Consider the following 26,323-nt stretch of genomic DNA (forward strand, 5'->3'; position numbering starts at 1 on the left):
CGGAGCGGGCACGGCGCAGGGTCCGGTGCCACAGCCCTGTCTCCTCAGGCAGAGGGCAGAGGAGCCACGGCGGCATCTGCTAGTGAACCAGCAGCCGTGGGCACATCTTTCCTCTTTCCTCCTCCCTCACCTCTCCCTCCTTTTCTTCCCATCCTCTCTCCTTTCTTCCTTCCCTTTCTCTGTCCCTTCCTCCACCCGCCCCTCTCTTCCCCTCCCTGTTCTAAGAGGCCCCAGACGCGCGGCCCGCTCTCCGCTGTCATGAGTGCCCGCCTGTGTCCCTGCGGTTTACCTACCTGCAGAAGGCTTGTACCCTGGATCGCCGCGCGCCGCGGACACATGTGTTTTAATTCCGCTCCACAAATATTTACTGTGCTCTGGGCAACTGAGCGCACTTTGTGCAGGAGGTGACAGGGAGGAGATGCAAATGGGCAGAGCCAGTGCTCGGAGGAGCCGTGTGGGGCCCCTGGCCGGTGCTGGCAGGACACATGCTCCCTCCCCGCCCCGCCATGGATGCTGAGGAGCGCTCTGTCTACCAGGCCCCGGGCCCGCTCCCCTCCCCCACGGCGTATGGGAAGGGCCAGGGCTGCAGGCCCCGCAGGATCTGCATAAGACAGTGCATTGAAGGCGGTGTCTGCGGAATGAGGCAGCCCCCGGCCTGCAGGACTCGGTGAATATGTCTGTTCACCGCGGGTGGCACGCACGGGCCGGAATTTGGGTTTGGCATCCACCCACGTCTTCCTCTCCTTATGAATGATCTGAGATCCATATACGTAGGTCTTTCCATCGATGTGTGTGTTTCGGGGCCGTACCCCGCACTGACACAGACAGGCCCCGGTTTCATGTGCATGTTACCGAATTTGGCGAGGAAGGGTCATGCCTCAGGATCCACCCAAAGGTGAAGCCAAGTCCCACAATGAGCAGCGGTGACTATCTGCAGAAGCTCTTGGGGCAAAACGAGTTTAGAAAAATGAGGGAAGTCCTGGCCGGTTTGGCTCAGTGGATAGAGCGTTGGCCTGCGGACTGAAGGGTCTCAGGTTCGATTCCGGTCAAGGGCACATGCCTGGGTTGCAGGCTTGATCTTCCGTGGGGGGCATGCGGGAGGCAGCCGATCAGTGATTCTTATCATTGATGTTTCTGGCTCTCTACTTCTCCCCCTTCTTCTCGGAAATCAATTAAAAAAAAAAAAAATATATATATATATATATATATATGGAAAAGGAAAAAGAAAAAGAAAAATGAGGGAAAAGAAGATCTAAAAAGGGACTACGCAGTTGCAGCCAGGAAGACGGGACCCCACATACGTTAGGCTCTCTGACAGCCGGCCTGGGCATGGAGTGGATCAGTACGTGGGTAGTTCTGGCTGATCAATAATGGACAGAGAGGTATGTGCTTCCTTGGGCTGGATCTCTGTACGGTGCCACCTGTACAGCCCCTCTGCGGATCCCGCAGGCATGTGGTGGAGTGACAGATGAGCCCTGGTTGCTGTAAGCCACTGAAGTGAGGGCATGCTTGTTACTGCAGCAAAACCAGCCCATCTGACTGTTACACCGGGAAGACAAAAAGCTTTATTGGAGAGGCAAACTTCTGTTTCCCTCTCCTCCAAGTTCAAAGGATCAAATCTCCCTTTCCCACAGTTTTACCAGTCAACACTGTCCTCTATGGGACCAATATTTATCACGCAGCATGCACAAAAATTGTCACCAGGTTTTGTTAGGATACCAATGCAAAGGAAGCAGTGACTCTGCTTTTCCCTCAGCCCTACTGTACATAGAACAACTAGTTGAACTTCCTAGCCCAAGAAGGCATCACTCTCCATCTCTGACCTGTTTGTAACTGCCAGGTGCCAGCTGCTATGCTGAGCGTCACAGAGAGACAGAAAGGAACAAAACTCAGCCTGGTAGGTACACGGACTCAAGAGGGGTCCAGATCTAGTGCTCAGAGCAACAGAGGAGGAAAGAGGCCACTTCAGGTTGGAAATCAGGGCAGGCTTCTTGGAAGAGGCGGTAGCTTCCCTGTCAGACCCTTACCCCTCCCTGTGTGTTTAGGCCAGATCCTGATTGTGGAATGCTGGGCCTGGCTCACCATCCTTCCTCACCACGCGGGCCACCTCGACTCCCCCATGACCCGCCAGGATTTGACATCTGACCTTTCCCAGGGCCCTGTGACTTCCCACACTGCTTTATGCATGCCCAGGCCTTTGTACAGGTAAGGTGTGGTTTCTGCCTTAGAAGGTGAGGGGCCTGTGGAATGAGCAAATCCCTTCACACAGCTGCTCCCCGCACCGCCCTAAGTAAAAGCAGGAGTTAAGGGTAATCACTGGAGAATGACTTTGTGCTGGTGCTTGTTCAGCTAGGTCAGTGGTCGGCAAACTCATCAGCCAACAGAGCCAAATATCGACAGGACAACGATTGAAATTTCTTTGGAGAGCCACATTTTTTAAACTTAAACTTCTTCTAACTCCACTTCTTCAACATAGACTCGCCCAGGCCGTGGTATTTTGTGGAAGAGCCACACTCGAGGGGCCAAAGAGCCGCCTGTGGCTCGCGAGCCGCAGTTTGCCGACCACGGAGCTAGGCTGCCTTTAGCAAGCAACGCATTCACGTGTGAGCCCCCGTGGACACCGCACAAACCAGCTACATAAATAATGTGCTGTAATTGATTGTCTTCTGTAATCAAAGGCAAGGCTGCTGACTCCGCTGCGCGCCCCCACTTTGTGCCTGCTGGAGGAAGGCGCTGGGGGAAGGGAACTGAGGTTACAGCCGCCTGTATCTGCGAGTTGTGTCTCCAATGTATTGAGGGGATGAGGCCCATTACACTCAGACTCAACCAGTATTCGTCAAATGCCTATTATGGGAGAAGCATGGAAAGACACATTATCTTGTTTCATCATTAAGTTATAGTAGTAAGCCCTAGCTGGTTTGGCTCACTGGATAGAGTGTGGGCCTGGGGACTGAAGGGTCCCAGGTTCAATTCTGGTCAAAGGCATGTCCCTTGGTTGCCAGCACATCCCCAGTGGGGGGTGTGCAGGAGGCAGCTGGTCGATTTCTCCCATCAATGTTTTTAACTCTCTCTTCCTCCCCCTTCCTCTCTGTAAAAAATCAATAAAAAATATATTTAAAAAAAGTGAATAGTAGTAAGCGACTTGATAACATGGCACAAAAGTGGGAGAGTCTTTACAATAATATTTTTCCTGGTATATATTATTGTTAGAACTTAAATAATGCTTGAACTTAAAAAAAAAAAAAAACTGCATACATTTAAAAGGAACATAGAAGGAGAGGGCTGTGCCTGAGTCTGCTTACAGAAACCCCAAAGGCCAGAAGACCAAGGTCTTGGGTTCGGGGTGGTAGATGGGTGGACTGGGTCAGGGAGCGGGTGAGCACAGTATTTGCCTGCACCCACTTTATTGCTTGCGAAAGAACCATGCAATGGGACATTTTAAATCACTTCATGCCATATAAGAAAGCGACCCCATCTTTCCATTTACCCTGGGGCAGACTTGGTTTTCCCAGCTGTGCTTGGATTTGGAGGAGAGTGGCTTCGGCCCGGCATCCTCACATTCACACACACCCACAAGGCCGAGCTAGGATCAGGAAGCTCTCCCCTCAGGAAGCCAGAGCTTTAAAATCCACAGGCACCCCCCCCCCCCAAAAACAAAACAAAACAAAACAAAACAAAACAAAACAAAAAAACACACACAAAACACCCCCGTTGCCCCGCGGAGGGGGTGGGTGCCAGAGGCTCTGCCTACATCCCTGGGGAAAGCTCAGCCGTGGCTTGACCCCTGCTGGTGCTTGCAGCTTCCCTAACCTTGACCTGAAGTCAGCCTCTTGCACCCCTTCCCAAAACTTCGCTCAAACTGGGCCGTCATTTAAAAGGAAAAAAAAATAAAAACAAAAACAAAAATAAAAGGGGAACCACCCGGTTCTGGGAATCGGGAAAGGGTACTCTCTCCCCGAGGGGCAGGGACAAGTTCCCGGCTACCTCCTCTGTCCAGGGATTTTACACCATCGCGTCCCGTTAGCCTCCTGCGCGCTCCCGGCGCCCCACGGGCTCCCGCCACCTCTCCGTCCGAACGCCGGGCACGAGTGGGTGGGTGGCAGCACTGAGGCGGTTTTTATGCGTATTTTTTTCCTCCGGGTTTTGTCATGGAAACGCTGACACCACCTCCAGACAGACCGCGGCGCAGCGGGCCGGCCGGCCGGGGACGGGGGGCCTTTGGGACCCTGCGGGAGCGGCGCGCTCCGCGCTCCCCGGCAAACAGCTGGACGCGACCAAGTCCGGGCCGGGGCGGGGGGACCGGCGCTCCGCCCCTGCGCGCGGGCCCTCCCTCCGCCCTGGGCCCTCCCTCCGCCCGGCGCTCCGCGGGCGCCCGCCTCCCCTCGCCGGGGGCTGCGAGTGGCCTTTGGTAAAGCCCAGCCCCGGAATATATAGATCATTGGAGCGCAATGAAGTAGGCTTTGGAGGGGAGGGAGGGTGGCCGGTCCGACAGCCACAGCGGCCAGCGCGGCGGCAGCAGAGGCAGCGCCACAGGCAGCGGCAGCACCAGCACCACCATCACCGCTCGCACCCGAGCCGCCCGGCCCGCGAGGAGGCAGCAGTAGCGGCGGCGGGGAGACGAGGAGGAGCCGGAGGAGCCGGAGGAGCCGGAGGATCCGAAGGATACGAGCGCGCAGCCGGCGGGTCCACGCATCTTGCTGGCACTTCCCAGAGCAACTCCGGCGTCTCCCGCACCCCGGCCCCGGGGCTAGGGGCTCGGAGAGCCGCCGCAGAGCCAGCCCCGAGCCTCTCCTCTCCAGCCTTCCCCGGAGCCCAGCCCCGCGCTGCGCCGCCCGGCTCCGCTCCGCGCGGCGTGGGTCCCGCTCCCGCGCCCCGGGCGCGCCCCCCGGACGGACCCCGGCCCCCGCAGGCAGGCAGGACAAAGCCATGAAGCCGGCGCTGCTGGAAGTGATGAGGATGAACAGAATCTGCCGGATGGTGCTGGCCACTTGCTTGGGATCCTTTATCCTGGTCATCTTCTATTTCCAAAGTATGTTGCACCCAGGTAGGGGGCGCGTTAGCGTGGTTTTGTTGGATATTTTTTCTTCTCTCTCGCGCGCGCTCTCGGGGCCGCTCCGCCTGGCTTCTGCCTCCTCTTCCAGCCTTTACCTCCTCTCTCCCTCGGCCACCTGGGGCGGGGGGGGGGCCCTCCTTGCTGCCCGGTTCGGGGGGGGGGAGCGCACCCCTTGCTGCCGGGGTCACCGCGTCGGGATGGGATGAAGGCGGAGGGAAGAGGTGTTCCCTCCTCGGCGTCCTCCCGGCTCCGGGCTGGAGGATGGGACCAGGAGGGGCGGTAGTTTTTTGTATTTTTTTTTTCTTTGTGTCTCCTGTCTGTCCGTCCTCGAGGTAGCTGGGAAAGGTAGAGGCTACGGGGAGCTATTGGGGAGCGGGGGTGTCGGTTGGAAGAAAACGAAACTTCCTCCCCATTCGGAGGATGGAAGAGGCGCCGGGAGCCGCCGCGCTGCGCCCGCTCGGGCTCCTGCCCCTTCCCGCGGGCGGGGGTGCCGGGGGCGGGGGTGCGGGCTCCGGCGAGGTGGGGAGTCCCTGCCGCGAGCCCCGGAGCCCGGGGCTGGGTCCACGTGTCCCGGGCTGGGCGCCGCCGAGCAGGTGTGGGGAGCGGTGGGGTGCCCGGCGCTGCTGCCCCTCCGCCCGGCGGGCAGGGGAAGGGGCCTGGCGCTGGCTGTTGGCCCCCGGGGTCCGGATCCGCAGTGACCTTGCGGCTGGTTCCGTTGGGCCTGCTCCGGCTGCCGTGCCCCTTGTCTGCTGCCCCCCCTGCCGCCTGCCCCCTGCCCCAGCCTCTCGCGCCCCAATCCCCACCCTGCGCCCATGGGAACCGGGCGCTCCTGGGTCACAGCTGGGCCACCGCAGTTTTGGAGGAAACTTCTGCCGGGACCTGGGCTGACCATCAGGTTGCGTCCCCCCTTCCTGGGCTCCGAGCACCTGGAGGCCCAGGGCCGCGTGGGGATGAGTTCCCTCCTCCCTGCAGACCCCGGGGCTTAGGGGCTTTCGCCTCTGCAATCTGGAGGGAGAGAGCCAAGGCCCCCCTTCCCTTCCGAAGGGCGCGAGGGAAAGTTTGGGACCTGGGAGAGGGTCAGACACCCTGGAGAGCGGCAGCCGGGGTCCTCAGCTCACCCCTGTAGCCCAACAGGTAGAAAGAAGCTTCTCCAGAGCAGGCTTCGGGGGTACCTGGTCTCCCCGCCCCACCAAGGGTGCCCCACTCCCAGCACTGACTCTGAAACCCATGTTTTACACATGTGAGTTGTCTTCTCGGCATAGTCTAGTCGCAGCAGAAAATTTGCTTTTCTAATTTTAAGGAGGAGGGAGCTGGAAACACGTTTCCTTCCAGGGAAACGAGATTGCTTTTCTTTTCTGTTTTTCTTTTTTTCTTTTTGCCTGCGTCTTCTCCACTCTGCATGTATTGAACACCTTCAGCAGCCCCGGATTCACCTCGCCTGCGTCTGGGTGGATGGCAGGGGGATAAAGCTGCTCTTTCCACCCTATAGGCAGGCTGCCAACTGCAAGGTTCCTTGGCAGCGCGGGGGACAGCATGGCCCCTGGCCGGGGCGGGAGGAGCAGTGGTTAGGGCTCTCAGGGACACGGTCTGACACCATCCCCTGTAACCTCAGGACATCTGAGTGAGCCAGCCTCGGGGGAAAAAAGATGGCTTTTGTTTGCCGTGGGGTATTTTTAGTTTCCCGTCGGCAAAGGACGGTCAGCAGCAGGGTTTGTCGCCTCACCCAAGCCAGTGGTTGTGAAACTTCTAAGGGAATTTAAAAATGGACCTTGCTTTTGCACCGCCCGCAGTCCCGCGGTGGGGTGGTTGGCAGGGGCAGGACCAGACAGACAGTGGCATCCTGGAGGCCAGGCCAGGCCGGGCTCCACCCCGAGGGCTGGAGGAAGACTGGGCGGTGTGTATGTACTCGGAGGCTCAAACAATTTAAACAAAGGACCGAGTGCTTTGCTCCAGACCCTGGAGGTGTGGTTAGGCCACTTAAAGTTTTGCCTGGACTGACATGCCAGGTAATTCTCTGCAGAGATGCCCGGGACAGGGGGAAATGCCAGCCTCGAGTCCCTTTAACTTCCCTGTACCTGTTAGCTGTCCAGGGACATAGGAATAATACTACTATCATTGTCACCCATGGTTTCCATGCCTCCTGGGCTTTTTTCTTTTAAAAAAAATATATAAAAAAATATTTTCTACAGAGAGGAAGGGAGAGAGATAGTTAGAAACATCCATGAGAGAGAGTCATCGATCAGCTGCCTCTTGTACGTCCCCCACTGGGGATCTGCCCGCAACCAAGGTACATACCCCTGACCGGAATCGAACCCGGGACCCTTCAGTCCGCAGACTGACGCCCTATCCACTGAGCCAAACCGGTTTCAGCGGCTTTTTTCTTTTCCTGCATGAGAATTAGGAAGTTAACTTTCTAGCCAGAGATGCCAGGAAGAAACTTCAGCTTGTAACGGCCTGTGGCTGACATTCCCAGCTCTGGTGGAGAGCCGGAAGCCGGCCGGAAAGTGGCATCAGCCCTTGTCCGCCTGGGCCTCTGGGACCAGCGGGAAGATGCTCTCGAAGGCTCTCCTGGTCCTCTGCCCTTGACCTTCTGCTCTCAGCCTTTGCTTCCCTTCCCGGCTCCATTTCCTCCTAAGAAACGGCACTGGCTTGTTGGTCTCCTCTGTAGGAGTGGGCTGTCCTGATGTTTTCCTCCCCAGCCCATAGCAAACGCCACGTGCAGTACATCCTATGGAATGTGGAAAAGAGCTGTGGCTAGCTCGGCTAAGACGTCTTCCTTATTTTGGATTACAATTTGGTTCTGCAAAAACTCCGTGTCCATGATTGATTGATCTACGGGACATACACATATGCTTTGAAATCCATATGAAACATTTTTCTTGCTTCTCCATTAAAAAAAACACAACAACAACTGATCTGTGGATGACGGCAGATGCTAACTCTTTGACCTACCGCTTTGATTTCCTTGGAAAGGCAGCTGATCTTTGCTTCCTCGAAGGATGTAGGGCAATGATAAGCGATCTTTTCCCCTGGCGCTTGCTTCCGCTTTAGTCTTCCCAGATCGCCCTGCAAGAGGCAGGAGGCACAGCGGGGCACAGATTGTGTTGCTAAAAATTTGGAGCCCTCTGGCAGGAGTTCCGAGGACCTGCATCGGAGATAGAAAAATGGTATTCTAAGTGACATGGACTCATGGGTGGCTGGAGATTACCTGGGGCGTATGAGTTGGGAGAGAAAGTGAAAGGAGACCTCTCGGTGGTGGTGGAGGGGGTGTCTCTTACTCTGAATTTGATCTGGGTTCCATTGTCTTTCATAAACTTGAGTAATTTGTGCACTTGAGCGTCTGAGCTTTAACTTGGCTGGAAGGGCCAGCAGAAGGGGTCCTTGTCGATCAGTAGAGTCGTTTTCTCTAAATCTGATGCTTGGAGCCAACGGTGTGTGTGTTAAGAATATCTTTTCGGGCAGGGACCAGGTTTTAGACCCCGTTCCAATCCTGATGCCAACACATAGTAGGTTCTCAATAAAACATGTTGAGAACCTACTACTATGTGTTGAATGCTGGATGAATGCATGAAGTGACTAAACTCTAGAAGACTGGCCGAAACCGGTTTGGCTCATTGGATAGAGCTTTGGCTTGGGAACTGAAGGGTCCTGGGTTCGATTCCGGTCAAGGGCATGTACCTTGGTTGCGGGCATATCCCCAGTAGGGGATGTGCAAGAGGCAGCTGATTGATGACTCTCTCTCATCGATGTTTCCAACTCTCTATCTCTCTCCCTTCCTCTCTGTACAAAATCAATAAAATATATTTAAAAATAAAATAAAATATATTTAAAATAAATAAATAAATAAATAAACTCTAGAAGACTGGCTTCTCCGGTGTTCAGGGATGCATGCCAAGCCCTTGCCAAGAAGGCCTGGTCCATCCGTCCATCTGGCTCTACCCGGTGTGGACGCATCCCTGCCTGTCTGGTCTCTACAGGAGCTACGTGGTGCCAGGCAAAGCCGAGACCCCCCCCCCTCCCACCCCCCGGGCTGCCTGCATGCCCAGCGCCCCGCTCCTTCGCACCTTCCTCTTGGGCTCCTCCTGTGCGTGGCCGCCTGCAGAGGAGAAAGCCCTTTGCCTTGATCCCTTCCTCTCACTGCAGCCCTTCCTCCCTCTGGCCACAGGCTTCCTTTCACTGCGGCCTGGGGCGACTGAGGGCGAGTGCACCGAAAGGCCACACTCTTCCCTTACAGACTTCTTGAGTTACCCCTTTGGAGTTTCTCCGATGAGATTTCAAACACTTTGGTGCTGCAACTCTCACCCACTTATAAACAATGCGTGCTCCTTTTAGAAAACTTAGGAAGTGTGGAAGAGAAACAGCCCTTCCTTAGTCCAGCACCCGTGGGCAACGGGTACTTTTTTTCTATGTATTATGGAAAAAAAATGTATATAATATTTAAAAAGTAGTTGCAATCACATCATGCATTTTGTACCCTGTTGGCTACAAATGCACCACGAGGGTGGCTATTAAAGACCAAAAAATGTAACCACAGCCTTTTCCACCTACAGACTTGCACTTACCGCTACCCTCCCCCACCTCCTTTGCAAGATATCAGTCTAATATTCTTTCTCTTTTGCTAATTTAAAGAACCTTATTCACGAAATGAGTCTCGGAGTTGCAGGGGCTCATGTTCTCCATCTGCAGCTTCCTTTGGAAAGGTCTAACCAGGAGACCGTTGTGAACCCCGAAACAGCGTTCAATAACTGACAGGATGAGCCGTTTGCACTGTGCGGTGGCCCCTTGGCAGTTTTAAGTGTTTGCGCCCCAATGGGGCGTGCTCACAACTGCAGTCAGATAAGGCAATTTCCCCAAGCCGAGCCAGCTCTAGCCACTGCTGAGGAGTCCTCCTCCATTGCCTCCGAGACAGCAGTGGTGATCAGGCCCCCGAGAAAGGGCGGCTGGGGCGTGTCTCGGGGGCATGGGGCCCGGGAGCCACAGCTTCTGTTGATGTTTATCTGGCTGACACGTCGTTTCATCCTTTGGTTTAGTACCAGCTCTATGAGCACGGCCTTGCAGAAACAGGAAGCCAGAGGCACCACCCTTTCCCTTCCTAAATCCAGCCGAAGACCTCTCACTCTGGGGAGGGTCAGGGGAAAGGGCTCCCTAGAAAGTCGTAGCCGGCAGGCCGGCCGCTCGGAAGTTCAGATTCTGAGGATAGACGGGAAGCTGTGACGCTGACTCATTTTCTCTGTGCAGCTCTTCCTCCGCTGAACGGTTGAGGCCTCGTCTTTATCACGGGGGATGCAAGAGGCAGGTCTTCCGAGGAGATTATTGGATAGTCTGGTCGGTCCATCAAAAGGGTCCTGGGATTTGTAATGTGACGCATCTTAGATCCAATAGAACCCGTCAGAACTGGAGAGCAGAGTTGTTCTCTCCGTCTCTCCATCTCTCTCTTCCGCTTGGTGCCAGATACTGTTCTAGGCGCCGGGGACACAACACACACATCCATTTCTGTCCTCAAGGAGCGCGCATCCTAGTGGGGCAGCCAGACTGGAAGCAAATGCAGAAATAAAAACGTGTGGCCTGCCAGACGTGTGAAGAGAGAGAAATGAAGCGGAGAAGGTGGGCGAGGGGGGTGAGAGGCAGGGATTGCAGTGCCGCAGAGGTGATTTGGGAATGCCACTGAGGAGATGACACTGGAGACCAGAAGGAGGCGGAGAAGGGGCCAGGTGTCTGTCCCAGGAACAAGGCCCCGGGCAGAGAGCAGCCCCGGCTGGTCCCTGAGGTGGGAACGTGCATGGCCGGCAGCCCTGAGGGAGGGAGCAGCCGCAGGTTATGAGCTGAAAAGAGACTGGGTGGGCCTTGGCCTTGGCCTTGACTGAGTTTGGGATGCGAGGAGATGGCGGGGTTAGAGCAGGGTCACTGGCAGGAGGGGCATGGGACAGGGGTGGAAGCTTCTTGCACTTTTTTTATTTTTTAACAAATACATGTTTTTATTGATTTCAAAGAGGAAGGGAGAGATAGAGACATCAATGATGAGAGAGTATCATTGATCAACTACTTCCTGCACACCCCCCACTGGGGATTCAGCCCGAAACCCAGGCATGTGCCCTTGACCGGAATTAAAACCGGGACCCTTCAATCCGAAGGCCATCGCTCTACCCACTGAGCCAAACCAGCCAGCACAGCTGCCTGTACCTTTGAGCTGAGTGCACTCGGTGAAGTTAGACCAGCCCTCTGCTCCTGTTGTGAAGCAGTCCTGTGCGAACCAGGAAAGGGGACTTGAGAGAATGTTCCACGGAGCCGGAGCTGGGAAAAGGCATCCATCACTAAAGACATCGGAGGTCGCCCTGACTCACGGAGGCCCTCAGTGAAAAGGCAGAGATGGAATGCACCAGTGACTTGGGAGGGGAAGACCTGGGTCCTAGCGTGGGGGTCCCCCCTTCCGAACCCCGAGAGTCACGGTGAGACACTCGTTTCCTCATGCTCCTGAGACCTGGCCATGCGGTCCCTGTGGCGTCTCAGCACTGCTGTCCCCCGGCGGCAGGTGTTTCTCCTTCAGGGGAATGCAGAGCGGCACCTGTGTGGCCCTGAACCCTCCCCATAACTGTGGGGAGGTCGGGGAAGGCCCTCCCGCAGGACCAGGCTCCGGCCCAGGAAGGACCCTGTGGGGTAGGCCATGGCCCCTGCTTCCTCTCTGCTCTGCCCACCGTTGCCCTCCGCAGGCCAGGCCAGGCCAGGCCGCTGTGAAGGCTGTCCTGCTCAGCCTGACGGGGGAATTGCACCTGTTTCCAGAGCCTCGGGGCCTGCAGGTGGCGTCTCTCTCTCTGTCTCTCCGAGGAGCGATGGGGTTGGGGAGAGACTGGGAAGGGAGGGGACGCTCGTTAACTCGGGGCGTGGGCCTGGAAGTCCGAATGGAGGTAGATGGGGCCATTTCCTGGGGAAAGGGTCGCAGGGTGGATGTTAGGTCCTTTCCCCGCCTCTTCCGCTGAGCTCTCCTGGCCTTCGGATAAGGTGACCAGACGTCCCGCTTTTGGTGGGACAGTCCCGATTTTCAACAATTTGTGACAGTCCTGATTTTTAACAATTTGCCCCGCGTCCCTCGGCGTTTTTAAAAAGTCCCGATTTTTTTAAAATGCCGAGGGACGCGGGGCAAATTGTTAAAAATCGGCACTGTTGCCGAAACCGGTTTGGCTCAGTGGTAGAGCATCAGTCTGCGGACTGAAAGGTCCCAGGTTCGATTCCAGTCAAGGGCATGTACCTTGGTTACGGGCACATCCCCGGTCAGGGGTGTGCAAGAGGCAGCTGGTCGATGTTTCTCTCTCATCGACGTTTCTAGCTCTCTATCTCTCTCCCTTCCTCTCTGTAAAAAATCAATAAAATATATATTAAAAAAAGTCGGCACTGTCACGACACTGGTCACCTTACTTTAGAAATGTGTTGTGGTCGTTTGCTTACGTGTGCTTTGTCCTTTCCGAGTCAGCAGGGGAGGCTCTGCCTCCGAGCTGGGCCCAGGGGGTTTCAGAGGCATTTAGAGAGCGCATGCAGGCATGCGCTGCCGAGCCCATGAGGCACCAGATGCGGATATGCTCTGAGTGTGTTCTGAGAAATGTGCCGGTTTCATCCTGTGTGAACCTCACAGAGGCACGTACACAGACCGAGGAGGGGGAGCATACTCGGCACTGCGCTATATGTGTACGGTAGTCTAGCCTATTGCTCCCAGCCTCCAAGCCTGTATACTATACAGTGCACAGCCTGTTCTTTTACTGAATCCTGAGGGCCACTGCAACATAATGGCACGTATGTGTGTATCCAAACACATGCACACAGAGGAAAGGCGCCGTGAAAATACACAAGAGAAAGGTGGTTCACCCGTACAGGGCACCTGCCACGAATGGAGCTAGCAGGACTGGCCTTGGGAGGGGAATGGGTGAGTGAGTGGTGAGTGAATGCAAAGGGTGTAAGCGCAGCAGTCGCTAGACCGTGGCTCGAGAGCCACATGCGGCTCTTTGGCCCCCAGAGTGTGGCTCTTCCACAAAATACCGTGTGCGGGCGCGCACGTACAGTGCGATGGAAACTTCGAGGCCCACGCGCAGAGGTCGGTTTTCGGCCTGGGCGAGTCTGTTTTGAAGAAGTGGCGTTAAACACTCAAGTGGCCAAAGAGCCGCATGCGGCTCGAGAGCTGCATGTGTTTGGAAATACAGATACGTACCACTGGAGTCCTTTTAAGCGTGGCCTTCCGGCTCCCTTTTCACAGGATTCATCGATGGCTTGTGACGTGATATGGTGGGGTAGGTGCCGACCACGGGCCTGAGGCATTCCTGGGCACTGCTGCAGACTTCAAAGGGGACACATTTCAGGCCGCACTGAACTTGTCAAGCAGCACAAGATTAAAGAAAGCAAAGATATAATGGCAGTCCAGAGACACATCATAAAGGAGATAGATGAAGCTGCTGCTGATGTAGCACAGCATGCTGTTTTAGAGCAAAACTTTTTTGTGTTATAATAGAAAGAGCACACTCTAGAATAATAATAATAATAATAATAATAATAAAAAATATAGTACAATGAATATATAAACCAGTAACATAGTGGTTTAATATTAAGTATTATATATCGTACATCATTGCACATGCTATGCTTTTATATATAGGCAGGGGTGTAAGGCATTGTGCTATGTTGTTACAATACTGTCATGTCACTGGGCCGTAGGGACTTTTCAGTCCCATTATAATCTTACTAGAGGCCCCATGCACGAATTTCGTGCCAGCTCCTGGCACCCGCTTCCCTCCAAACCCTGGCTTCGTCCGGAAGGTCGTCTGGAAGGATAGCCAGTCTAATTAGCATATTACACCTTTAACATTATAGATGGGGCCGCAGTCGTGTACGTGGTCCATCCTCGACTGTAAGTGGTCCTGGGAGACACCTCTTCGCTCCTGTTGCCACCTCACCAATATGCACAGAGCCAGGCTGGCCTCTCCTATCCAAACTGCTGCTTGCGTGGTTGATCCCACTCGTCCCAGACCTCTTTGCTCCTGGCCCGCTTGGAGTCAGCCAGGACTCAGGGCGGGAATAGGAAGCGGTCTAGGCATGTAAAGCGGGGGAGTATTTCATGCAGAGACTCTGGTGCGTGTAGAATTGGTGGGGGGCTCTGCAGGCGCTGGGATCTCGCTGGGCCTTCAGGAATGAGCCGCAGTGAAGCGTCGTAGATGCAATCATTTTATTTTAGAAGCACACGTGTTCTGGTATGGCTGCTCAAAACTGGCCCTCCGGGGGTTGTGCTACCTCCAAGAATGTCCCCTGGAACAAATTGATGACCCATCAGAAATCCTTTATTTCAGAATTGGGACATTCGCCCGCAGCAGCTGCCTGTCGATACCCAGAAAACTGGAGAACTGACCCTGTCAGGCTGCAGCCCCAAACCCTCACGCCCCCATCACCTCCTCTGCCAGCAGCACACAGCCCAGGAGGCAGGGAGCTGGCCTCTCGCTCATGCTTCCCGGGTCGTGAACGAGTGCTTCCGTTTGAGGGAACCATATCCACATCCCCAAACCTGGCTTCCAGGCAGCCTGGGGAATACGGCTTTTACACGACCAGACCAGCCTCTGCGGTGGGGGAAGGCCTTACGGTGCAGGAGGGGGTGGGATGGGTGATGAAACATCCGTAGTTCTCACCGCACCCTGCTGGTGAAACACACTCGAGCCGTCATCCCCAGCTTGCGTTGTTTCTAGACGATTTCTGCCTATTTGCTACCAGGAACTAAGTGTCTGGGATAAGGCTACTTCTAACTTTCTAGCAGTAAGTGGTTGTCAATCCACACGTTTTTTCTTGTCTGGAGAGTTCCGTCGGCTGACCCCATGTCAGCGCTGACGCTGTCATCCTTCTTACCTTGCCACGTGGCACACGGTGCTTTGGGGAGAGAGGGACGTCATTTTCGTGTGTGTGTGTGTGTGTGTGTGTGTGTGTGTGTGTGTATTATCTCCCCACCCTGGTTTCCTGGCTGGGATCTCCTTAAATCCCCATTCCATTTTGTGAGGATTAAGTCAGGTGGAAGTAGATAGTGCTGCCGGTAAGCCCATTTGTGATTCAGTTGTAAATGGGGATCCATTGAAATGTGCTCAGAGCCCTGGGGTTATTGAGGCGAGTCCCTTTGAGTGTGGCCTTCCAGCTCCCTTTTCACAGGATTCATAGATGGCTCCTAACCTGATATGGTGGGTTAGGTGGGGGTGTCTGTGCCAATTTGTATGTAACATTAATTCCTTTTTAAAACATAGTTTCATTGATTTCAGAGAGGAAGCGAGAGGGGGAGATAGAAACATCAATGAGAGAGAGAATCATTGATCAGCTGCCTCCTGCACAATCCCCGTTGGGGACTGAGCCCGCACCCAGGCGTCTGCCCTGACCGTGAGCATAGGTCAACACTCAACCACTGAGCCACACCAGCTGGGCTCACTTCCTGTTTTTAACCTGAATTCGTTTTCCACCCCCAGTAAGTACAATGGAAGGCCTGGTGTCTTCTTCCTAGGTGCCTTGGTGGCGGGGAGCATGTCCACTCGACTTTGGACCCCCAGATCCAGACTTGGCATGAATGGAATTGGAGATTGTCAGACCCGTCACAGTCGACTTGGAGCAGAAGTTCGGTATTAACCAGGGCTGGTCCCAGCCCTGGGGAGTCCGGCTTGGCTTTAGATAAATAGCATGAGGAGTTCAGTTCTAACTCAGGTGCCCGTGGATAGAGATAAGGAAACCCAGAAATATCTGTGTTTAAGTCCTTATCAATCGCTGGCTTGAGGGATTATCTTAAAAGCTCTGGGAAAGAAAAACACACACCACAAAGGCCACGCAAGGGAGAGAGGAGGGTGGGTTAGATGCTGTGAACTTCAAAGAACCCCAACGAAGGACAGCACAAAGGCCCCTCCGAGGCCGGGCTGTAATGAACACTTTGCCTTCTTACTGGTGCACGCATTTTACCTTCAATATCATCGGGTACGTGGCCACTCGCCATAGTGAGAAGAGCCCAGAATTGCAGTCCGGAGACCCACTTTCTGCCCCCCCTTTCCCCCTTATCCACTCAACATCATTCAACATATTTCTGTTGAATGTTTCCTATGAGGTAGGTTGTGCTGTAGGTACTAGAGACACAGTGAGGACCAACAGAGACCAAAATCTGTGTCCTCATGGTACATACAACTGGGGGCGGGGGGGCATGATAACCAAATGCATGTTTAAAATACAGAGTATGCCGTATGATGACACGTGCTTCGGAGGAAAAATAAAGCCAGGAGGAGGCTGTGCAAGGCAAGCAGCGAGGGCAGCGATTTCAAACAGGTGGTGAGGGAGGCTCCCGGTGGCCATGGCTGTAAAGATCCAGGAGACGAGGCCGTATAGGGGATGAGCTGGTGAAATAACACAGGTTTTGTTTTACTTCCTGAAGGTTGACCTGGGTCAGGTGTTTAGTGTATATTAGTCCTCACAGGCGTCTTATAAAGCACACACTGTTCTTATCACCGTTTTATAGGGGAGAAATGGAGGCACAGAAAATGTCACCTGGCCTGAACCGGTTTGGCTCAGTGGATAGCGCGTCGGCCTATGGACCGAAGGGTCCCAGGTTCAATTCTGGTCAAGGGCACATACCTTGGTTTTGGGCACATTCCCAGTAGGGGGTGTGCAAGAGGCAGCTGATCGATGTTTCCCTCTCATCCATGTTTCTAACTCTCTATCCCTCTCCCTTCCTCTCTGTAAAAAAACATTAAGATATATTAAAAAAGAAAGGGGAAAAAAATGTCACGTGTCTGAAGTCCCACTGGAGAGGAATTGATGCAACTGGAATTAAACCATGGGTCTGATTAAGGCCTGTTCTTAAATGTCTGGTGGGGGCTGTCCATTGGGGGACCCCACCCCCACATTTGGAAATGTGTGTGGGTGCTCTTGACCGTCTCAGGGATTGAAGGCATCAGCTCAGTGGGGAGGGCCCCGGATGCTAGACATCCTCAAAGGGTGGGGTCTTTCTGCCCATCCAGGAATCATCGCCCACGTGCCAACGTGCTCCTCCTGGAGAAATAACCTCCGGCAGCATCTGGCACGGGGCCTGTCTGCGCCCCAGGGCTTGGGCAAGAGCCTGGCACCTTGTAGGGTCTTAATAATTGATCGACCGAGTGAAAGGCACAGACTCAGAGATTCGGTCCCTTCGCCTGCCAGGTGGCGGGTGTCACATGACCTCTCTGACGTGGTGGTGAGGACTGAGTGAGGAAAACGAGAAGACGGGTGTGAAAGGGCATGGAAAAGAGGGGCAGACACAGCACACGAACTTCTTACAACAAATGCACCGCGGAGCCGCCTCCTCAGGTTTTCATCTTCCTGTTGACAAAGTGCTGCTGTATTTTATCCTGTTGGAAACCCGGCCAGGGCTTCTCCTCTGTGCCCCGCAGGGTGAGGGTTACTGCGGGTGCGTCTTCTCTCCGAGCGAACCACCCTCTGCGGAGCTGGCGCTCCTCCCGGCCCGGGCCCGGCCGCGCTCTGCCTCGTGCGGTGCTTTGCGAAAGCAGAGTTTATTTGGTGAAAAGTCAGCCTTGTGGTTTCATGCCGAATGCAAAGGCCATCGCTCCCCCGCCCACAATTAGACACGTCATTACCCCTCAGGTTCCCAGGAGCTTGAAAAAGTGATGCTTGGAAAATAAAACAACACGGGGCGCCCATTTCTGAAGCTGAGCTCCGAGGAGGAGGAGAAGTCCGTTTGGGGAAAGGAACCGGGTAGCAGCCGCCCTTCCAGAGCAGTGGTGCCAGGCTTAGGGCGGCTCATGGCACAGGACAGCATATTCGAGCCTGTTGTATGCGGAGGGGACTCTGTCCTCTTGCCCGGGGGCCAGTCACACCCACTCTTTTAAAAAAATATATACACTCAGTGTGTGTGCGCGTGCGTGTGTGCACATGCATGTGTATGTATGTGTGTGTGTGTGTGTGTGTGTGTGTGTACATGCATGAATTTGTGCTTGGGTGGGGGCCTGACCAGAGGGAAGGGACATGGGCGGTTGGCCGGCCTGCCTGCTGGTCGAACTCCTGGTCGAGGGGACAATTTGCATATTAGTCTTTTATTATATAGGATACACACTGAGTGGCCAGATTATTATGCGTTCAGAGATCATCATAAACTGGCGACTCAGTGTATATTTTTATTGATTTTAGAGAGGAAGGGAGAGAGAGAGAGATTGATAGAAACATCAATGATGAGAGAGAATCATCATCGATCAGTTGGCTCCTGCATGACCCTCTACTGGAGATCCAGCCTGCAACTGAGGCACGTGCCCTTGGCCGGAATCGAACTGGGGACCCTTCCTTCTGTAGGCCGATGCCCTAGCCACTGAGCCACTTCCTCTGGTGCAGCGATATCCAACCTTCCTTATCTCATGGCGCACATAAACTAACGACTAAAATTCTGCGGCACACCAAAAAAATGTGGTGTAATTTTTTTTTTTTTTTTTTTTTTTTTGCCGATCAGACAAAGGAAAAAAAGGTATAATTTAGATTCATTCACACTGGACAGCTATTGTGTTGGCTGCTGTCCTTTTTCTTATTTGACACCATAAAGGAAGAGAGGTCAGCGCCCCTGCCTAAATAGTCAGGTTTTGCATGTTTTAAACAGTCTTGAGGCACACACACCTGTTCGCAGTCGCTGCTCTGGGGGAGGGCGGAGGCCCGCTTCTGCCCACTGTCACCGGAGCAGGGACTGAACCCGAGTTAAAAGGCGGCGATGCTGAGGTGGGGGAGGCCAGGGTTCTTCAGCCTGGGGCTATGGGCATAGTCGATGCCCTTCCCTGCGCTGCCCCTCGCCCCTCAGAGCCAGTCCCTGCTGAACTTGGCACTTTACCGAGGGTGAGGCGTCTGTCACTGCTTAGGTTTTTTTTTTTAAAAAATATATATTTTCTTGATTTTTTACAGAGAGGAAGGGAGAGGGATAGAGAACTAGAAACATCGATGAGAGAGAAACATCGACCAGCTGCCTCCTGCACAGCGCCCACCAGGGATGTGCCTGCAACCAAGGTACTTGCCTTTGACGGGAGTCCAACCTGGGACCTTCCAGTCCGCAGGCCAACGCTCTATCCACTGAGCCAAACCGGTTCCAGCAGTCAGTGCTTAGGGTTTTTTTATACGTTGAAAAAGTCTCTCTCTTCTTGGGCACTCGACCCTCCAGTGAACTTTCTGCCTCAGCTCATTACCGGTTTATAGCAGCGGCTCTCCATTGGGAACCATTTGGCTCCCTTCTCTCCCTACCTGCAGGGAGAGAAGATTTGGAGACAGTGTGGTTGTCACACTTGGGGAGGGGAGTCCCATTGGCATGGACGGGGTAGAGGCCCCGGAGACTGCTCACCATCCCACCATGCCCAGGACAGCCCCCCCTGCCCTCAGTGAGAATCATCCAGTGCCGAATATCATAGGGAGCCCTCGTTGAGGTACACTATGTTCGTGACGCGTCCCTAAAAATAACACCGACCGCGCTCACTTCCTGGGAATTGCTATCCTTGGATCGTAACATTGAATCTTCACCACAACCTTGTCAGGTGAGCCTTTCCCAGTCCCATTGCACAGATGAGGAGACTGAGGCTAGAGAGGTTAAGGAGCTTGCCTAAGGCCCCAGAACTGGAAAGCCGGAACAGGATCCTGGCTCAGGTCTGACGGACACAAGGGCCACTCTCTATACCTCGCCGTTATTCCCCATGTGCGTGTTCTTGGTCTCAGCTAATTAGGTCAAGAGGCAATTATTTTACAAGAGCCTTAACCTCGCCGCAGACTCTATGTGGGACATTCAGTGATAGCCCCTTCTCTGCTTACCCTACACTCTATCCCTGGGTGAGCTCATCCCCAGAGGGCCAGCGAGATCACCTGTGTTCAGATGACACTCGTTCTTCTCTTTAACTTGGATGTGTCTTAAGATCAAATGTTACATCTGTGGGAAACCTTCACCCCCTCTCGGACAGACGGAGGGGATGGATGTCCTCCTCAGAGTCCCGTGGTGCTTGGTGTGTGCACACTTCCGTTATTACACACTCTGGCGTGCTGGCTCAGTAAGGGCAGGCCATGGCTTGTTTGCCATAGTATCCCAACATCGGGAGGAGAGCCTGGTGCATAGTAGTTGTTTTTTTTGGGTTGCTGCAGCAAAACCACAGGCTAGGTGTCTCATGCACCACAGGAGTTTTCCCCACACAGTTCCGGAGGCTGGAAGTCTGAGATCAGAGTACCGGCACCGTTGGTGAGAGCTCTCTTCTGGGACACTGAGTTTTGTTGTATCTCTGGAGACTCTTTTATAAGGTCACTAATCCCATTCCTGAGGGCCCCACCCTCATGACCCAAAGACTCCACCTCTTAGTATTAATTGTCTTAGACATCAGGTTTTCTTATTTTTTAAATAGTTACTAGCGATAAATTTTATTTTATCGAAAGCCGCGCAAGGGGCTTGGTCCTTGCAGCCGCAGCTGTGTGCAGAAGGTTGTCTGGCTGTCTGATCTAATTAGTATATTATGCTTTTTTTTTTTTATTATAGATTGCTTGGAAAATTTCACTGTACTTTTTATTATTTAAAAAGGAAACATTTCCCCCCCCCCCAATTACATTTGTCATACAATATTATATTAGTTTCATGTATATAACATAGTGATTCGCCATTTATATACCTTATGAAGTGAGCACCCCACTAGTACCCATTTGACACCATGCATAGTTATTACAGTACTAGAGGCCTGGTGCATGAAATTCGTGCATGGGGGTGGGGGGATGTCCCTCAGCCCAGTCAGCACCCTCTCCAATCTGGGACCCCTTGAGGGATGTCTGACCTCCCATTTAGGATTCAGAGGACTTAGTTCAAAAAAAAAAAAATCTCAATAGTTTTTTTTTTTTAATGCTAATTGCCTATGAAAATGGAAACATTTTAGACATTAATTTCACCTGTTTCTTTCGTTTTTTTTTCCACTGTGGCTACTAGGAAACATAGTTGCACATATAGCTGACAGAACATTTGGAAATTATGTATATATAGTGCAGATTTGTATATTAATAACACACCTCAGTGCTCAGTGGTCACCTCTGGCTAATGGCTGTCTGCCATATTGGGTTCTGCAGCTCTGAAGTACTAGAGATCCTTTCATGCATTGGATTGCAGTTTTATGCTTGCCTTTCCCCCCTACCCACTCCCCCCCCCCCCCATCCCTTTATTTAAGGGCAGGTTTTCCTTCCCGGCTTTAAGCTACACCCTTTGGGGAGACTGCTGACTCTCCCAGGACTTCCTGTTCAATCAGAGAGATTAGCTGCTGAGTCCTAGGGACTGGCTAAGGTATTTCAGGCCCCTGATGTAGATATCTTCAAAGCCTTCTGGTTAATCAGTCGCCAGCCCCAAGGCAGTGAAACTCGAGGGCTCCAGGAAACGGCTTAACATGGTTCTCACACAGATGCTGGCATGTGGGGACCCACCCAGGGAACATCCATTCTGCCGGGCGGACAGAAGCACCTGTGACGAACCATCTTACGGGCCAGATGTGACCGGGGCTACGCAGAGACAGATTGCTGGGGGAGGAGGAGGGGGAGATTGAAAGAGAGTGGGGTGCCCAGGAGGACTTCCTAGGAGAGGCGAGGTTGCCCTGGCCCTGGGGGAGGACGGGGATTTGCCAGGGGGAAACGGGAGAAGGGGAGGACAGGCATTCCAGGGAGGGTACCCGCCTAGGCAGGGTGAGAGTGGGCTCAGGGCATCACGTGGTTGGCATGGCCTGGAGGCCCCCCCTTGAAGCTCTGAAGTTTGAGGCCTTTTTTTAAAAATTTTTTTATTTTTTATTCTTGGGACGGGAGGGCTATAGGGTCTGCTGTGTTACAGATGATGGAACTTAGCTTGGTTTAATGACACGTTGGTTTCACTGGAAGGTCAGACTTTTTAAATTCACTTTCTCAGAATGAACCCTGGGCCACTTTGAAACAGTTGCTATTGTGATCATTTGACGGGAGGTAAGCTTATTCGGTGAATGTCTAGCGTGCAGAATGAGAAATAGCTCAAAGGCACTCGGGTGGGATTTGAAACTCCACTGTTTGCATTGTTTGTGCCCAGATGGTAGGCTGAGTTCCCACTTCTCGCTGGGTCACCCCTGAGGCCCCACAGCAGTGACAGGAGCAGGGAAATGTGCCCGGAGATACTGGGAGAGTTTCTCACTTCGAGGTGAGCTCGTGGGCGGCCTGGGGTCAGGGTGCAGCAGGGGGACTGGCCCGAGCTGAGCAGTGTAGACGGGGTCCAAAGTCACCCATTTCTTCCTGGGAGCCCCCAGAGGACACCCCGGGCTGTGGGAGGGAGGATGGGTGACTTGCGGAGCTCATACACGACATACAAAAGCATCTCTGGCCCAAGCCAGTTTGGCTCAGTGGATAGAGCATCGGCCTGTGCACCGAAGGGTCCCAGGTTTGATTCCGGTCAAGGGCATGTGCCTTGGTTGCAGGCTCCTCCCTGGTCAGGGCATGTGCAGGAGGCACCCCATCGATGTGTTTCTCTCACATCCATATTTCCCTCTGTCTTTCCCTCTATCCTCCACTCTCTGTGAAAATCAACAGAAAAATATCCTTCGGTGAGGATTTAAAGAAAAGGAAAAAGAAAAGAAAAGAGGGGTCTCTGGCTTTCAGATAACTCCTGGGGGGCATGGTGCTTGTACAAAACGGAGGGCCCCCCTCATTCCTCCGCTAGCCTGGCAGCTGGGGATAAATATCCCGGGGCTGGTGTCCTCCTAGGGCATCTCACCAGCTTTGACCTCCCCATTCTTCCCTCCTCCCCCCCCCCCCATTAAAACCAAAACACCCAGGGGGAATTCTCCCCAAGGCTTCATTACAAACAAAAAGGAATACACTGTCATTACAGACGGGCAGTGTTTCTCAAGGGGGCGCATGGTCCTGCAAGCTCCAGAGGATCCTGGATTCACACGTGTAAACGTTGAAGGATGTAGGGAGGGATCCGGGGTCGGAAGGTCTCATTAAGGCAGTCACTGTTCCTGGACGCCTCTACCACAGTATTGGGATGGAGGTCCTTTGGAAAATGGGAGAATCAGATAGGGGATCCCAGGCTAAGGCCTCGGGGTTTATGGCAGAGCTCTGGGTGCACTTTTTCTCTTTAAACACGGAAGTGCTGGTTTGAAATCAGACACGGAGCAGGCCATCTTTTAGCCCCTTGTCATGCAGCAGCGTTTGTTGGGAGCGCGTGAGCCCTCGGCTAAAAGACAACGATGCGCTTAAAAATACGAACTAGTCCCAGCAGCCCCGCTCCTGTTCGGCGAATCCCTTTAATTCAGGCGGGGAGAGGCTCGGGGCTGGGGAGAGAGAGTTCTTTTGAGGTTTGCCCAGGCTTTGTTCCCTGCATCTGTAAAAGCAAATTGAGATCTAAAGAAAACAAACACAGATCTGAGAGCAAGTGCCTTCTTGAAAATGGAATTCCAGGGGACATGAGGATGTTGTCATTGGAGGGTCGAGAGCGGGACATTCTTCCTTTATTGTAGTAGGAAAGAAACGAGTGACGAGCTCTGAGCCCAGAAGCCTTTGCTGCCCTCGCCGAGTGTTTGATTCTTTATAAAACACAGCGACCCCGACAGGAAGAGGCGGAGCAGGGACAGCAAAGGCCCAGGCCAGGAGGTCAGGCCCTGGTTCTTGGGGACCTGCTCACGAGTCACTAACAAATGTCCACGTTGCTCTTTCACCCCCGGGGTGGGTGGCGGTGTGGTCCAGAGCAGGTCATTTCCGGGCCAGGAGGGTTTCAGGAAGCCCACCCTTATCAGAGTGCCTCCCAGCCCGGCTGGCTGTGGTCTGTTTTGGGTTTCTGAGTGAAATCGTGCTAAAGGAACGTGTTTCAAGGCCAAAGCCATCAACATCCTGGCAGCTGACTGCTCGCTGTTTCTAAGACAATTTCCCCAACGCAGATCTCCTTCTGTTAACGGTTCTCCAAATGGACACACACACGTACAGTTAAGGGTAAAGCATGATTAACGTGCAGAACTCCTGCTAATTCAGTAGGAACAGACTGACATCGACCCACCCCTCCATCCACCCCTCCATCCATTTTTTCGTGTCATCCAGTTTTCTTTGAAGACACCACAACCTTCCATCATATAGACATCCTAAGAGTCCATCATATGGTCATTCTCTTTCGTTGAACAATTTTGAAAAAGACTTTTTCCCTTTTAAAAAATTACTGTGACGCACCGTTTTGTACATTAATCTTTGTCTGAGTTTCTTTGAAATACATTTTCAGAGGGAGAATGCATGGGCTGCAGACTGTTGGGGGCGTAGGAGAGGCGTGGCCACATTGTTCTCTGGAAGGTTGTATCCGTTTATGTTCCAGCCAGCAGGGTACATACATGTGTGACGTCTGAGCCAGCCTCATGTAGCTGTGGTCTGGATGCCTCAGAGCCAACCTCAGTCTCAGCCTGCATGGGGCCTGCTTGGTCTCTGGTCCACACTGGGTTACAGACCATGTCCCCAGAACCTGCCCTATCACAGACTTGCCATGAAATACACGTTTGTTAAGTATGTGCTTGTGTGTCCGAACGAATGAGCCAAGGAGAACGGGGCAGTTTCAGTGGGAAGACAATAGGATTTCTGTCCTTGTCCCAAAGCACCTTGTCAAGGGCCTTTCAGGGGAAGGGAAGCCCATTACAGACAAGTGCTTGTCTGGAGGTCACCTCCACCAGCTCAGTGCGTGTCCAAGGCCTGCAGCTAGACCATCCTCAGGGCTGAAGTTCAATGCAAAGTTGACTGCCTTCTCCCTGGGTACCATTTAGTCTTCTCAGCAGCCTGACCCGGGAGGCACTCTCTTCATCCCCATGTTTAGGTGGGACTCAGAAGTTTTGTAATTCATTTAAGATAACACAGAGCTGTGGTCTACATGTTTGTGTCTCCTCCCCAAACCCTGTCTCTCCTCCCCTCCCCCCAGCCTAATTCATATGCTAGAATTGCCAGTGGGATGATATTAGGAGGTGCTTAGCTCAGGAGGATAGACCCTCATGAACGGGAGGAGAGGGCCCTCACCGGACAATGTTGGCACCCTCATCTTGGACTCCAGCTTCCAGAACTGGGAGAAATCAAATTTTTTTTTTTAAGCCACCCAGTCTGTGGAGTTTTGTTATAGCAGCCAGCATGGACTAAGACACACTGCTGGTAAGCAGTAGAGCTGGGATTCCCACGTCTGTTGGACTTCAAATGCTTTACTAAGATCTTACCTCTGAGTGCAGACCCCAGGGTGGTGTCTGTGTGAAATTCTCCTCCTGTGATGAGAGGGAAAGTGTGTAGTGGGATGCTCCCTGAGCTGGAATAGCAGGATGATCCCTGTGCTGGAGGGCAAATGCACAGGATAGCTCCAGGAGGCATTGTGCACCCAGTGGTCCTCGGAGGCGTGAGGAAGGGATTCGGATGCGAGGGAGTTCATGTAGCAACAAGGATCAAGATACTGTGGCACCGATTCCCCCCCCCCCCCCCATTTATCGATGGGGGAGGAGGGCAGAAAGGGAGAGGAAGGCGGGGAAGAGAGAGAAAACATCGATTAGTTATTCCACTTATTTATGCTTTCATTGGTCGCTTCTTGTATGTGTCCTGACTGGGACTCAAACCTGAAACCTTGGCCTATCAGGATGATGCTCTAACCAACTGAGCTGCCGGGCCAGGCCGTGGCATTGATCCTTCCCTGTGTCCTGCCACGCTCAGAAGGGTGGTGGTTAGCAGGGCCCCGAGAATGGAACCCCTCCGGGAAACTGCTTCTCGACGAAGCTCTCAGGTTCCCCTCACCAGGAAGTGGGGGTGAGAAAAGCAAAACCAAACCCAGCCTGGGACTGTGTTTATTCTTTTGCAAAAGTGAAAGATAGTTACATACCACACACACACACACACACACACACACGCACACACACAAATACACACACATAAACACACACACAAATACACACAAATACAAATACACACATGTACACATGCCTGTGTGCCCAGCAGATGTGGCTTCTGTGTGGCATCTCTGTTGCTGGGATTTCCAGCGGGGACCCCTGGATATATCCCATCATTCTCTCTTCTTAAACATTTCACAAGATTTTCTCTTTAAAAAATGCCATGATAAACATCCTTACACATCAGTCTTTGAGTTTATGTCGTGTCATTGAAGCAGTCATGGAAAACCATTTTTCTTGACACCAGAGGGAGACTGGCTGCCCACCACTCTAGCGGCCGCACCCAGGGGTGGTGTGGGGGAAACTTTAGGTCCCCACAGTTTCCACCAACCCACCCCAAAGTCACACT

General features: G+C 53.3%; 2 protein-coding genes across 4 annotated transcripts in view; one reads left to right on the top strand and one right to left on the bottom strand.

The window, feature by feature from the left end:
- Positions 1–666: 666 nt before the first annotated feature.
- Positions 667–4,928, bottom strand: LOC311620614 (uncharacterized protein; the record flags this gene model as incomplete). 2 transcript variants are annotated; one of them, XM_084880146.1, is made up of 2 exons in its annotated part: positions 667–940; positions 3,985–4,928. In XM_084880146.1, the coding sequence occupies 2 exons, from the start codon at positions 4,926–4,928 to the stop codon at positions 928–930; spliced, it is 957 nt and encodes a 318-aa protein (XP_084736272.1). In that variant the 3' UTR covers positions 667–927. The 2 variants fall into 2 exon arrangements, with proteins under 2 accessions (XP_084736272.1, XP_084736271.1); XM_084880145.1 differs by lacking the exon at positions 667–940 and adding an exon at positions 2,737–2,844.
- Positions 4,893–26,323, top strand: part of CHST11 (carbohydrate sulfotransferase 11) — a gene marked incomplete at its 5' end in the record, with an annotated part of 201,902 nt that continues 180,471 nt past the window's right edge. Inside the window, one exon of one of the 2 annotated variants that reach the window (XM_084880143.1) lies at positions 4,893–5,029. In XM_084880143.1, coding sequence (XP_084736269.1) covers positions 4,927–5,029 — 103 coding nt within the window. Of the gene's footprint in view, positions 5,045–26,323 lie in introns of both variants that reach the window. The other variant, XM_084880142.1, reaches the window with a different exon arrangement.

This window comes from Pipistrellus hanaki (genome assembly GCF_964339955.1).
Source record: "Pipistrellus hanaki genome assembly, chromosome: 3".
Lineage (NCBI taxonomy): Eukaryota > Metazoa > Chordata > Mammalia > Chiroptera > Vespertilionidae > Pipistrellus > Pipistrellus hanaki.